The 15,883-nt window shown below is 37.8% G+C and overlaps 1 protein-coding gene across 1 annotated transcript in view; it reads left to right on the top strand.

The window, feature by feature from the left end:
* LOC113245852 (neurexin-1-beta) overlaps positions 1–15,883 on the top strand; it is an 819,012-nt gene that overhangs the window by 225,026 nt on the left and 578,103 nt on the right. The window contains exons 6-8 of the mRNA XM_044378176.3: positions 185–568; positions 7,425–7,628; positions 10,155–10,181. Of these exons, the coding sequence (XP_044234111.1) occupies positions 185–568; positions 7,425–7,628; positions 10,155–10,181 (615 nt within the window). The remainder of the gene's footprint in view (positions 1–184; positions 569–7,424; positions 7,629–10,154; positions 10,182–15,883) is intronic.

Raw genomic sequence — 15,883 nt, 5'->3', positions numbered from 1 at the left:
ACTGAACTGTGGAAAGCTGACCGACACTCTTGGTCGGCCGTCCACTTCGGTTTTCATTCCCCTGGGAAGAATAAGAAAGGCACCTGAGGAACAGAAAGAAGAATCAGATGAAAGGGAGAAAGGGTGATTTTTCGAGCATGTTGCACTCCATAAAGACCCGTGTGTTCTCTTGTCTCTGCAACAGGTACCATTTCTGTCAACACACTGCGCACGCCCTACACGGCACCTGGTGAGAGCGAGATTCTGGACCTGGATGATGAGCTGTACCTGGGGGGCTTGCCGGAAAACAAGGCTGGCCTCGTCTTCCCCACCGAGGTGTGGACTGCTCTGCTCAACTACGGCTACGTGGGCTGCATTAGAGATTTGTTCATTGACGGCCAGAGCAAAGATATCCGGCAAATGGCTGAAATTCAAAGTACTGCTGGAGTGAAGCCCTCCTGCTCAAGGGAAACAGCAAAACCGTGCCTTAGCAACCCTTGCAAAAACAATGGCATGTGCAGGGATGGGTGGAACAGATATGTCTGTGATTGTTCCGGAACAGGCTACCTTGGCAGGTCCTGCGAGAGAGGTAGGATTCCAAAAACCAAGCCGCTGACTCCCCTGAGATGAAAGAGTATTAAATGTTGACCTCAGACCTTAAACTGACCATGGGAGCGTAAAGTGTGCTCTACTGATGTAAACTCCCTGCAGGCCAAGCAGCCATGCCGAGCGCACTACTGATGAGTCCTAAGGGACTTTCAGAGGGGCTGATTCTGGGAAGACACAGGTTGGAGTATACTGCAGGAAGAAATATTTGAGTCTTCCATATCCTCTAGAGTATGGAGTATCTAAGAGTATCTAAGATGTATAATCGACAACAACCACTGTCTCTTTTGCCCAGTTTTTAATTTCAGGACCCTAGAAAATAAAAAAGGTATGAATTAGAGATCCAGTGCTAATATCCATGACCCGAACAAGAGCATGTGAGGCACCTTCCCTAACATTGTGGCATGAGACTGCAGTCAGCCTGCTTACATCACCAGTCCGCTTCCCCAAGTTTGAACTTTAGAAAGTAAGGTGACTTTCAGTCGTCTAATTTACACCGGCAGTTTCAGAAATGTACCATAATTTCAAAGACACTTACCTTTGCCTAGGACCTGAGTGACCACAGAAGATGTATTTACCTCTATGGTGTTAAGGCTCCGGTGTGTCTGCTGAGCTGCTGAACAGTGGCCTCCCTTTCTTCTCTAGTAGGAAACACAGCCCACATTTTTTTTTCTTTTCCTCTCCCATTAGAAGGAGAAGAATAAGGATTAAAGGAAGAGTGAAGAGTGAGGACAAACCACTGTTTGTCTGCAGACTAAAGGGGGAACAGGAGAGAAACAAAGTCCTCCCATCGACCTAAGAGTGTCAGATAAATGCTTTAGTCACTATACCCATTGCCACTCATCTTCGACGATGGAACAAAAAAATCAATATGGAAAACCATCCGATGAAGTTGTTCTATTGTCCTCTCAGGCTTCAAATAACATCGCTGCGTTAGACATTTAGCCTGAAAGCACCTGGCATGTATTGTTTAAACCATGTACATTTAGTCTTCTTTCCCCCTTTCCATCCTGAAATTAATTTGCTTAAACTCACACTTCCTAGAGAACAAAAACAGTGATTTTCTAGAATCCGAAGTTGAGATGTGACTTCAGTTCTTTGTCTTAATAAGTGGTCCAGCGTATCAGTTCTATTATGAACGTCGATCAACATTAAAAAATAATAATAATTTAATAACATAATAATGATCTTAAATTACCAACCAAAATACTGCCACTGTTCCACACTATACAGTTAGATATGTCAATAGATGGGTAAGTAGTTTAATCAACCAGATTCATTCATTCTCCTGGTACCGAATTGCAATTCCTATAAATTGTCATTGGAGGCTAGCTATTTCTGTGTAGTGTCACTCGGAGGGGGTATATTCCCTGGGAATTCCCTCTTCTCATTTACCCCTCAATTTCAGTTTGTTTCAATAGTTTGGTCTTTGGAAACTGGCAAAAGGGGCCAACAACAACCACCAAAAAGGCAACAAAGTTTGTAAGGTATATTACAAGTTAGACATAATGGGAGATTTGCAGACCTGTGTGATTTAAGCTCTTGTTTCCTTTTTAATCACTCAGAGAGCTGCCAGCATTTTGATGCCTCCTGCTTATGTGAAGCTAGGAAAGGATATAACCCAACTGTCACACAGATTACAAAAGCCTTCAGTTAAATATGTGTGGTGTACCACCCTGTGGCAAGATCCCGCTACTACATATGGCAGAAATAAAAATAGAAATTGTCAAGCTTCCTGAGCCAGAATGAGGGAAAGGGAATATTTATATTTTGCAATAATTAGAAGGAGGGGTGGCAAGCATATGTAGATTTGCAAATGAGAATTTAATAGCAAGCTTCATCACTGGGATTCAACATACATTTTTATCTGACAGGTGGCTAGAAATTTCTGCAGATTTCTTTGTCTCCAGGTTGGTTGTGTGTTGAGGAAAAAATGGTCATTTTTGTGTGATTTTTGTTTCCAGACTACCCAGCATGTTGTTAGAAGTCTTTGTTTTTCAGAATTAATTTCCTTGCTCACATTATGGTATCTCCGGAGAACAGTGGTGATGTGGGATGCTTGTCATGCTCAATACCACAGAATTTGGCTTCCGTCCAGTTCCCAGTTATGCCCTAGTTCAGTCAACATAAGATCGTGCCCAACCCTTGAGGTTTCCAATTCAAAAGAAAGGGCTTTGACTGTGGTTCTTCTCCAGATATACTCTGATCACATAAGGCTGTTAATCACCTAAGAGTTGATTGACAACTTCTGAAATTAAAAAAAAAAAAAATAAAGATACTAATAGTCTCTATCTTACTATTATTGAGCAATAATTGATAATTTATAAAGATTATTATTCATAGTAATTAAAAAGTGTGGTCCAGTCCTTGGATAATGCAGTGTGAGGAATAATATTGTAGTCACATTACTACAGGAAATTTTTATTCTGTATTAAGTAAGCAAAGGAAATTATAAGAAAGAATGGAGTATTTGCTGACTTAGGCAACTAGGAAAACAGTATTTTATGTGTATCGATCCCATAAGGAAGAGTAATATAGAAATAGTGTTCAACTGAATATAAATTAAATTCATCATTTTCCCTCCCACTTTATTTTTAATGAAGCTGAGAATTTGTGGAGACTTGGCCGTGTAGAAATTATTCTTGGTTATGTGTATATGTTGTAATCAGAGGTCTGCTTTATACTTGTTTGTTAAAACTCTAACAGATGGAGGGACAGATGTCAGAGCAATATAATTTGGCTCCCTGTCTGATTTTCATCGTTGCACACAACATGTGACTGCCTTTCGGCAAAACTGAGCACAGGTGTACACTTTAGACGGCAAGAAGGAATCCTACAGAAAAGCAGATTTATCAAACTTAACGACAAGGGGGAAGGAGATCCAGGAGACTAAGCTGAAACTTTCTTCTCCCCCTGTGGGAAGTGTTGTCTTGGAATTAGCCTTTTAAAGTACTCTTTTGTGTTCTAAGTGGTAAAATAATTTTACTAATCTGAAAGGATGCTGCCAAATAGCATAACCTTCAAATGTCAGAGTGTTGTTTACCATTTATTTGGCAACTCTAGACTCCAACCTTGTGCATTTTCCATTGCTTGTCTAATTAAACATTAACTCTAATTATGAGGAATCATTTAGGTGTTCATTTGTCGTTTATCAACAAGTTATTTTCACATTGGGAATTATTTAAAATGTACTCAAGTTTTATTACTTTACTATGTTATTTCATTCCTGCAGTTTTTTGGAGAATGTTATAGGCTAATGACTCGATTATTTTCCTACTTTGGATTGTATTTCATACTACGTTGGTGATCCATTGTCAGTCATCTCTCTTTCTGGAGGGGTGTTCCCCCTCCTCAGTTTTTAATCAGATTAAGCTGCATTTTAGAGAAGATTAGAAAACCATTTTAAAATGTGATTATTGAATATTAGGCACTAGATTTATAGACCAAATAAATAGAAGAAAACTAACAACATTTCAGTTCTTTTATCAAAGATACCAAAGAACTGAGCAATTGATAATGACTTTTAAATGCTTATTCAGGCGTTTGTTGCTCTATAGATATGAACAATGACTGGCTGTAGTTTAGGCAAAGAAATAGTAAAGATCAACTCTCCTTTAATATTATACAAGAAACACGTTTTTTCTAGTGTTCACGATAGCTTTATTTATTTATTTATTTATTTATTTATTTATTTATCTGAGAGAGAGAGAGAGAGAGAGGGAAAGAGCATGGGTGCAGGGTGGGGAGGAGCAGAGGGAGAGGGAGAGAAAGAATCTCAAGCAGACTCCCTGCTGATCGCAGAGCCTGATGCAGGGGCTCAATCTCACAACCCTGAGATCACAACCTGAGCTGAAACCAAGAGTCAGATACGTAACTGACTGACCCACCCAGGCTCCCCTTAATTATTTTTTGAGTAAAGGACTACTAGCTTTTCTTTTAGGAAACTTATCTAATAACAAAAATATGTGGTATAATATAGAACCACTGTATTTTAAAAGGATCATCCTTTCTTTTCTCAAAGTCAGGTCCGTGCCTAGCCACAGGACTGCTATTTTGATAAATGGACCTGTTTCCTAGTCTGTCGATTGTGGTACAGTATGTCCTTCAAAGCAGATACTTTGTTCACATACTTTACCAAAATTAGATTCCACTTACAATAGGCAGAGTAAATACTTCACTTCTTTAGTGAGCATTTATGTAAACTTGGCATCCAAACTGAAATAAGCTCTTTCATACATCTTCAGTATCGAATGCAATCATTAATTCAGTTAAGTACGTACTGTGGCTCTCCTGTGTGCCTGGCCCTTTCCAGGGCCCTCAGCTGCTGCTAGAACAACATATAGGAGAGCTTAACCCCTGCCCTCACGACACTTATATTCTAAAAGGTAAAACAAATAACAATATACAAACAAATAAGAAATGGTAATCATTAAAAAAATGAATAAGTAAATATGGAATAACTGGAAGAGGGATTAATGGGGTGCTTGGAGCAGACCTCTTGAAGTCCCATTTGACCAGAGACCGCAGTGCCAAAGGAACCAGCCATGTCGAGATTTAGGGTTAAGCCTTTTAAGACAGAGGAATCCAGGGGCGCCTGGGTGGCTCAGCCATTAAGGGTCTGCCTTCGGCTCTGGTCATGATCCCAGGGCCCTGGGATCAAGCCCTGCATCAGGCTCCCTGCTCAGTCGGAAGCCTGCTTCTCCCTCTCACACTCCCTTAGCTTGTGTTCCCTATCTCGCTCTCTGTCAAATAAATAAATTTTAGAAATCTTAAAAAAAAAAAAAAAAAAAGACAGAGGAATCCACGAGTGCAAGTATTGAATGAGGGGTGAAATCAGTGTTGCTGGAGTTCACTAAACAAATAGCAGAGAAGCTGAAGGCTGAGGCCATTGAGAAGGGCTGGGGCCAGATCACAGAGAACCTTAGAAGTAGAAAAGGAGTATAGCTTTTATACTAACTGCAGTGGAAAACTATTGGTGGGAAGTGAGGAAACATAATTTAAGGAACATAGGGATATAATCTGATTTTACTTTTTTTTTAAAAGTTTGGCTTGGCTGCGGTCTAGGTGGGAGATGGGAGCGGAGTCAGAGATAGTTTTGTGGTTAAGGGTAAGAAGTGATAAATTCAGGAAGTGGATTGGAATAAGAGCCTACAAGACTTGTAGGCTTGCACATAGATTGGGCATCGGAGGGAGTTGAAGAGAAAAATCAGAAAAGCTAAGTTCCAAACAATGGGATTATGCCATTTACTAAGATAGAGAACATTGGCGAAGGAGCATGTTGAGTTGCTTCATTTGGAGGGTGCCTTTAGTATTCAAATTGGAAATATTAAGTGGGCAATGGATGAAGGAGCTCAGGAGAGAAGTCAGGACTATTAATAAATATTAGGGGGAGTTGACCAAGATCCCTTAAGTCAAGGGGTATATGGAAGAGAAGAGCACCAGGAAGGGAGACCTGGAAGGAACCATCCGTTCTTTCTCGGTTCTGGATGTGCATTCAGTCCCATGATGACAACAACTAATGATTAAAGTCTGTCAGAAGCAGTATTTGACTCTCCTGACATTTTGAAAGACAAACTTGCAAGACCACAACTCCAGAATATAGTCCTAATAATAAGCAACTGTATCAGTAAAACTAATTGTTGTGCCTTGTAAATAGGCAAGATAATGAGAATTTCCTAGTTTACTTTAATTTCAGGTAGTTTTTCTTTAATTAAACGGTACTCTGAGTTGTCAGAACCAATGAGAAAGCGGAATTACTCATACTTATTTCGCAACGTTCCACCACCATATGGTGTTTAACATTAAAGAATTCTATTTCTTAAAGCAGGCAGTTTGTGATCAACCGTTTCTGCTGTCCTCTACTTTATGTGTTTAATACAGTATGAAGCAACTTCCCTCTTAAAACAGTCCGCTTTAGTTTAGTAGCACACACCCACACAGGCTCCGCAGACCCACCCCCATGTTTATCCAATACGACCCAAGTACATAGTTGTTGACTTTTTGGTGATAGCTTCACATTTTCAGAACACCAGGGTAGTTCGTACAGGAGATGTTTTCAGTTCCCCCTTACCTGTAAATAAAGCTTAAAATGAAGTTTCAGTTTGTGTCTTTGTAAAAATTAATTAGCTTGTTAAACAAAGTGACTCAGAAGAAGCGTCACCTGTTGTTTGGACCTACTGATTTTTCTTCTCTTTTTGAACATCACCTTTGGTAAAATGTTGGCCTTATTCCTATCCTTAAGTCATTTCTTTTTCTTTTTTTGATCCTATGAAGGCAGAAATTCTGAAGGAAGATAATGTTAGTAACTTCTTTTAGAATCATGGACTTTTAGGGTAGACGAAGGCCTTGGAGATCCTGGGCTAGACCCTCCTCACTTTGTCGATGAAAGATCTGGAGCTCAGGCAGATTTCGCAGAGCTCGTCAGCCGCCTAGCCGCATGTAAACACGCAGTGAGTGATCGCTAGTGCTTCATCCCAGGCTCGTACTGCGGCTACACACGAGAGAATGTGAGCTCTGCCTTTGAGAAGGGAGACACCTACATAAACACTGATAAGCCAACATGATGAATGCTACAGATAGAAAGGGCTGTTAGATCCGAAAGGGAAGTAGTGCCATCTCTGTGCCGGTACTTCAGCAGAGACTTCACAGAAGTCCTCTTCACTGTGATTCTCGTCCAGGCTTAAAAAAAAGAAAAGAAAAAATCTCATTTCTTAGGAAGACGAGTTGGGTTTGTAGTGTTGTGTTCTATCTGGAAGCCGTTAACAGGTCATGCTTTTCCTTTTCAAAGTATAAAGGTACCAAACTGACCAAGAACTGTTCCATTCATTTCCCATCTGTAGAGGCAACGGTTCTGAGCTACGATGGGAGTATGTTTATGAAAATCCAGCTCCCAGTGGTGATGCACACGGAGGCCGAGGACGTGTCCTTACGGTTCCGATCCCAGCGTGCATATGGCATTCTCATGGCAACCACCTCTAGAGACTCGGCAGACACCCTCCGCCTGGAGCTGGATGCAGGGCGCGTGAAACTGACGGTCAATCTAGGTAACAACTCGCCTTCCCCCATTACTAATACTTTCCGCTTTTTGTTCAGTTTTGCCTGCAAACATTTACCGAGTAGCCTGTTTTGCCATGGAAAGTTAAAACACTTAATGGTCTCATTTTCATCATTTAAATTAATTTAGGTTTTGGGGGCATCTTTTTATTGTTTCATTTTGTTTAACATAATTTACCATTTTGTGATTTCTACCACGGAGGATTCTTAAAAGGGAAGCCGTATGTATCAATGAGGTCAATTGAAAGCATAAATTGTTAGGCTCGAAGAGACCTCAAATAATTTCCATTGTTATATTTACGGATATTCTGATTTGCTATAGAGGATACCCTTTCCGACGAATCAAAGTCCATCCGCTTTTACTTAGATAACATCTGCACAAAATATCAAATTTCTACTTCGTGTCGTAGAGCAACAGTTGTTTTTACTCTACACCCTGGGCTTCTCCTTTGACTGGTCACCTTTGTGGTATCCCATCTTTTCTGTTTGGAAATACTGTGTGGTGATATTTTGCTATCAAACAGCAATCCACAACCCTTCAATGCCCAAAGACTGCGGCCCGTAGCAAACAGCCATGAGAACACTAAAACACAGGCTCTTCTACAGAGAAATAATGCTTTCCTGCTTCACTGTAGCATTAGGGGAGAGTCACTACAGTAAAACCTCAAAAAGCTGTATGAAATATGGGGGAGGGCTAGGCCGAATTCAGAACGAGTCGGAATTGTAGACGTAAAAAAATACGCAGTTTTCTTTTCGATTCCATTCAAAAACAAATTGATAGCTAGAAAGGCTTCTTAAAGAAAGGTCTTACTAGGCTGATTTTAATGGGTGGATAAGAATTACCAGTAGTTAGGACATCGTTTCATGCAAGTTGTGCCATCAGTGTACAGGGAAGTACTGGAATTCAGTTTCCTTCCTGAAGTTGATCCTTGACAACTTGTTTAATTTTTTCTCAGGAAATCTCTGTTCATAAAGAATTACAAATATTCTGCCCAATAAGCTTCATTATTATCATTAGCTCCAAGAGGAGTACCGATTAATGAGGTTTTACTGTATTTCCTGGAAGTGCTAAACACACCCAAAAATAAATTAATGGAGAAAGAAAAATAAAATTTGAAACATAGATTGACAAAAAGAATAGTAACGTGATGAGGTGAGGCATTTGTGGAATTGTGCTGGGCAGAATGCTAGCTCATAAAATATAAAATTATTTCAGTGATAGCTTACTGCATACAATTACATTCAATTAATATTAGTTAAATAAAGTTAAATAATAAGGGTGTTTTTTAAAGATCACTGAAGAATGCGCTGCACTGTCATTTACTGTTCTGTTAGAGTTCCCTCTAGTGACAATGATAGGTTACTACAACAAATCAAAGGAAATCGCCTAATTGCAGTAAAGGGGCTGCGAGCCAAAGTGGAAACACTCATGGGAATTTTCCAACAGCAAAGCATTCTGTGGAAAGAGTTGTGTAGGTGCTGGTCCTTGGCTGTTTGCAACCACTTTTCTGATGCGGTTGACGACACATGACAAACTCAGCTATATGGAAACAGAATCTAGGTTTCTATTCTTCATGTTCCCCAAAGGCATTAAATACTACAACTAAAACCAACAAATATGTATCTATACATAAAATAAACATAAAACATCCCACACAGTCCTTTAAAGACAACCCTGATAATCACAGTCTGTGTTATTCAGATCAGACATTCTGTTCTTAGAGAATCCGTGTTTATAGAGGAAGCAAGTGTACAAAAAGGAAGATCAATACCAGTGTTAACCATGACACTTAGTACATAGAGATAACATTGTTAGCTCCTGAGAGAGGCATAGGCTTGTGTGCTCTGAAGAATGACATTACTCCTTAGCCACTAGAGGCTTCTAAAGGAAAATACAGTCGTTTCTTTCTTCCTCCAGTTAATACAAGGCACAGAATCCAGCCAGTATCTGGCTGTTAACCTTTTTTGCCTACGCCAATGATAATAATAACAAAAGTAAAATACATTAGGGTGAGATTAGAATAACTTCAACTTGCTCTCCATTTGACCACCACAATTCTCAAGAGTTCTGTTGGCCTTTGTGGGATATTAGACTCTGAAGGTCCAAGATGTCTGAGCCTAGCTGGGTTTGCACTGTACCCCATTGTGACGGAGCACTTTTTAATTATGCTGAAAAGAATGATATGTTCTTTCACAGATGGGGAGAAAGTCGCAGCCAGTCTAAGCCAAGCATCTTTGACAGTTAACAACTCTTTCTTTCACTTAGATTTGTCACCATGTAGCTTTGTTTGAATTGGCCATTTAAAAAAAAAAAAAAAACCTTCTATTGTTGTTTCCAATGTAAAGTTTTATAACAATGAATCTGGGTTCTAGAAGTATGTAAAGAATACATGATATGGAGTGGCCATATTTGCATGTGTCTGTCCCCGGAAGGGTGGACTGTGATTTTATTGGATGTCTGCAGCTATTACCTTGAAGGATAAATTTTCATTTTTCATCTATTCTTCCCCATCTAGATTGTATCAGGATTAACTGTAATTCCAGTAAGTGCCTATTCAAAATTTTTAAAATGTTATTCCTCCATTATGATGTAAGCTAGTCCAGAAAAAAATGAAAGCAAGAGAAAGATGTTTATCAAACTCATGAATTCACTTTTGAAGTATACCAGTCCATCATCTGGGTTGTAAAAATTCATTTTGAAATCTGTCCAGCTGAAGACTTTCCTGCTATAGTTCCTACATCTAAGTGGGAAAAGAGGTGACAAATGTTTTAGAGCAGAAGGTGCACAAACCTCCCTTGACCTTTGATTAAGGAAAGTAGCATTTGTATTTTGCCCGATCTTGGACTCCAGTGGCTCTCTTCATCACCAAATTAGGAAAAAAACACTGTGGGTCATATTTCCTTCACTTTCTGTTTTTATCTCTTGACTCAAAATATAGAAAAAATTGAATTCCTTTTATTTTGAGAGCTACTATTAAACTCTTCTAAATTCAGCCAAAATTTTACTTAGAAAAATGTATTTTTCAACGTTATATATATACATATAAAGAAAATTACTTGTCTAAGAGTTGTTTTCTTGTTCATTAAGAGTATTTACATGATGAATTTTTACATCCTCATCACATATCTGCAAAAATAATCAAAACCCTTCAAATCTGTGATATGCATGCCAAATGATGAATCAGAAAAGATGCATGGACTGAGTTTTATTTGACTATGGACTAGAGAACCTGAAAGGATATAAGGACTGTGATTTTATTTTGAGTTGTAGCATTACCTTAAGAATAAATTTATTTTATTTCTTTACATAAATGTTTAGGTTTTTCCTTTCCAGTTTTGCTGACCACATTAAGGAATCTCCTCCATTGATACCAAAGTTGTTAGCTTTGTAAATAAAATGGTTCTAACAAGATTCTAATCTCTCATTGTTAAAGTCAATGAGAACAAACATTTTCTATATCCTTGGAAAATGCTGAATGTGAGTTGATGAAGCGTACTCCCAAAACCATTGGCTGTTTTTGAAAACAGCGATGTCGTCCTCTGAGGAACAAAATGGTGGTGTTAAACGTATAAAACAAGAAGCTTCATCTAATGAAATACATACTACTTTGAACACCATGCTTCTTATAACTCAGATTTGTCTTCGAATATTTTAATATTCATTTTAAAGTTACATAAATGTGAATCTTTCCAATCATAGCAATAAAAAGGTAACTGAATCATGACTTATGAAAACTTAAATTGATAAACTGTCATACAAGGCATAAACATCATCTCGAACAGAACAATTCCTGAAATAATCTTTCCAAGCTCTCACACAAATGGAATTTTTCAAGGTTACATCAGCTCCTCTCAAACCCCATCCCACACTTCCTGAGAAGGAGCACAGTTTTTGCAAGTCTCACGTCACGGTCCAGTTTACTTTCAGCTCTGGGGCACTGATGTGGGCAAAGTGGCAATCATGAAATACTTTCCCAAAGCTAGATTTGTGCCTTAATGCAGTTATCGATGTCCTTGATACATCCTGGGTCTTAGAAAATAATTGGAGGAAAATATTCCTTTCTAGACTCCTGTTTTATGTGCTCTTGTTTATTTATATTAAGCATACAATAAAGCATGAATTTCAAAATTTACAAAATGTAACTATATAAACTCTAGTATTTGGAATTCTAGTATGAAAATTAGCCAAATCAAATGTGATGCTGTGTTTTCTGACTTTTTTTGAAATATATATTTATAGTCTAATTACCCTTGTTAGACACTTCTCTTCAGTTGGCTTATATTACAAGATTCTAATATTAAGCACAGTCTTTTTTTTTCTCTGGATATTCCACAGAATAATACCTTTGGGGACAAAGGTTTTTGCTGGTTAGTGAAATTTTTCCCTTTTTAAGGAGTATGCGTTACATGTAAATTACTTGAATTAAATGAATGATTGTGAGCTTTCAGTGCACACCTCGGACAGGACTGCAAATGCCTTAACTTGACAGCAGTCACTGGAAAGAACATTCGATGAGCAGGTAACACTTTCATTTTCTTTTGCCTTTAATTTATTTGGGGAGTAGTGGGCAGATATGTCAAGAACCCCAAGTTCCATCAAGAATTCATGTTATTACTCAAAGTTAGGAGAGGGAGGAATTTACATATCAAACAATGCAAATCTAATTCATAGTGATTAAGCAAGCAGAGATTTCCACCTGGAGTGCATTTCCTACCCCATAAAAATATAAATTAAAATCTCTGTATCTCAGGATAACTTGTAGTCTGAGAGACTGATTTATTACATTTATCCCCTGTAAACTTTAAGTTTGTCTGAAACCGAGATGAATGTACGTTTATTGAATCACAGCATCTACCATCTACCATCATCTCTAAAAATCATATCATAACTAAGATATCAACTGTATTATAAAATTAATATGACATACCTCAAGTGATATTTTTAAGAAAATTTCCACAACAAATATACAAACTATAACATAAAAGATTATGTTAGGTTGAGAATTAATATTAAGCTCTAAATTATTAAGGTTGGATGGGAACATTTTCAAACTTCTCTACACTTACTCAGAATTGCTCTGCTCTTTCCTTTGGTGGCTCCATCCTTCTTCATCCTCTCCACCCCCCAGCGTAGAGCAGATGTTACTTGATAAGGAAAAGAAAATATATACGGAATCAGACTATCCAATCTTTGCCCTTGAAGAATAGGTAGAAGGTGAAGAGGGGAGCAGATCTAGCTGCAGGTGCTCAGGCGTGTGGGACCATCAGAGACAGCAGGTGCATTCCTTTGTCAACCATTTCTGTTTGAGTAGTTTAGATGCAGCCATAGAGTCTTCAGTGGATAAGCCGGGACAGCCTTTTGTTCGGGTTCCTTGGAGAAAGAGCAGATTTGAATTCCAGACAGCTTCTCTGGCAGATTCTTTGTTGCCACCATTTTTCCTCCTCATAGGAAGAGCTGTCAAGAATCTTTAAATGGAAAGAGAGCCTGTTTTCATTAAAAAATCAAAAGCTTATTTTCATATGTGGAGAGGGTAGTTTTTTAAAAAGAACCGTCTCTATGAACAGTGGTCATATCGGTGTCAAAATGTATGCTTTGATCTTTCAGATTACAAATGGGATGTCTCTGCACACAGTCCCAGACCAATCCCAGCTCTCTGACATCCATTAGCTTATATCATTGCTAAAATATGTTTCTTATCTGCCACTTGGAATTAAATTAAGGTCAGTTTGTACAGATTCATGGCCTGGAAGGTAAGCATGGAAGTGTGTTATCTCCCACTCTCCATTCTCCTCTAGCCACAAGAGAAATAAAGGAATAGTCAGATTCCTCACGCCTTCTCAATCAACTGCAATATTAAGAGCGACGTTCTGCCATCATAAAATAATTGTGTGTGGAAGTTGCTTAAAGAACCACCATCTTTTAATGCATATCATTTCTTCTCTGGACGGTATTTCAAAAAGGTAGATGAGAAAGGACTCGAAAGTCATATTCTTCTAACATAAAGAGAAAAAAAATATTTGAGTTAATGAAAAAAAGACAAGTTGTAGACTATTTTACAAAAAATAATTATTGTAGAAATTACAAACTATTAACAAATTATTACCGAGAAAATCCAAATCAGATTGAGTCGTACTCTTCTGACACATTAATTATTTGCATTAAAAGGTGTGTTTGACAGTCTCTTCCTTAGGTTCATATTAATGGACTTAATACATCTTTTAAAAAGTATAAAGATTGCAAAGGAAATGTTTTAATCCTTATGAAATTATCTCAAATTCATTATTACTTCGATCTGTAATGGCCATCGTTCTTACTGTGTATTCTCTTTGTCTGCCAAAGTACATAGCCGAGTGTCTTGGTTAGCTCTGAGATAGAGTTAGCAAGACAGTCTCAATCTTAAATTTGGTGTCCAGCAGTTCCCTATAATACTTCCGAACTCATTAGACTATGTGTTTCTCTATAATTTTTTTCTGAAAGCTTGGATTTGTAGTGCTATATTGCATCTTTAAATCATCCCAAATTTTATTCTTTCTCCCTTTTTCTCATAATCTTAAAAATTGTTAGTGCTATAATCCTTAGCAATTTAAATATATTGGACATTTGAAAACAAAATATGTTCCTATCAACTATAGATGAGTCCTAACTGTCCTATAATTAACTAAATATGTAGTGGATGCAGGGAGACTTCGTGCTTATGTTTTTGTTAGTATTTCTTTCTTTCCTTTCTTTTATTTATTGTTTTATTGGTGTATTTGCTTGTTTTTATCTTTTCAAATTAAAGACATAATTACAGAAGTCCTTCTTGCACAGAGGAAGGCTTGGGGCCACCTCTACAACCGCATAAAAATTTTATTTTAATATAAACTCATGATCTCTGATGTTTCTTTTGCTTGTATGCATTATTTTGTATGCTTGTATCTGTGTCTCTTCTCCTGCCCACCTGATCTTTCTTCCTACCAAGATGTACTCTTCCTCTCCACTTCCAGTATCGTTTCCTCCTGTTCTGTTTCCTCTTGTTTTCTTACAAGAATAAAAATTCTCTGGGTTGACAAAATATTTTAGTAAGCAGATCTTCCAACTATTTTTAGCTTCTCATAGAAAATCATTTATCTAGTGCAAAGACAACAAAATTGCAGATCACATTAATGTGGACAAAATGTCAAGGGTCGAAGTTGAGCTCCTTTTATTTGTAGTTCAGTGTCTAAAGTATCAGAGAGAAAGAGAATGTGAGGCCGAGTACTTAACCTCACTTTGCACTTAGATAGAGTGAAGGAACACTCCGAGTAGTATGTTATTGGAAAATGTACTGTGATGGATGTCTGGAGTGGATAATAAGATCTTTGTATTATCATTTTATTACCAGAATGAAAAGATCAACTGGATATTAGTTATCACCCATTTTTTTTTATGTAGTAAAAATGGAAAGCAATAAAAGAATGCAAAATGTCAAACAGTGGCACTTAAGCCACATTAAATTGCTTTGATCAGGCCGCTGTTTGGCAGGCTTCTTAAAAAGATAGAAGGAAATTTCTGGGGACTGGCTCTTGTTAACATGAAGCAAATGTTCAGTTCAGAGCAGGCGTCCAGTGCCTACAGACCAGACAACTTTGAAAAGGCATCCTCTAGCTCTGGCCCACACGACTGTCCCCCAGTTTGTAGAGTTATGTTAGTCATTGCCTCTCATGACTGGTGCTCTTCATCTGCCTAGGACAGGAGCTGCTCAAGCAACAAAGGAAGATGACCATTGAAATACGGAACATGAGAGTTTTGCTTGTTTTTTCAGTTACTGTCATTTTTGGTTTGGGTATTTTTTTTTTTAAGCTGAAAGTAGATATAAAGGAAAGGAGAATAAAAGTTCATATATCATTATTTTTAGCAAAAATCTAAGGGAAATAAAATATTGAGACCATAGATTTCGGATTTAAAAAATACCAAATAGTTAAACAAAAAGGGAATTAGCACATGACAACGAGTCTTTAGAGAAATATCAAAATTGGAGTGAAATTTAAGGAACAACCATTTGGATTATCTACATTTAAAGTTTATGAGAATTATAAAGAAGAGTACCATTTTTCCATGCACATTTAAATGGCTGCATAGATTGGGCAAATCTTAGTGGGAGAGCCTGAGAAGTAGAAGACTTGGGTCCATTTTCATGAACAATTAATCTGTTCATTGCTTATGTACAAATACAGAATGCTGCAATATTTTAAAAGACCACTCTTTTGTGCAGGTGAAGAATAC

Source organism: Ursus arctos, unplaced genomic scaffold, assembly GCF_023065955.2.
Source record: "Ursus arctos isolate Adak ecotype North America unplaced genomic scaffold, UrsArc2.0 scaffold_8, whole genome shotgun sequence".
Classification (NCBI taxonomy): domain Eukaryota; kingdom Metazoa; phylum Chordata; class Mammalia; order Carnivora; family Ursidae; genus Ursus; species Ursus arctos.
Note: the sequence above shows the minus strand (reverse complement) of the source record. Positions and strands in the feature narration are given on the sequence as shown.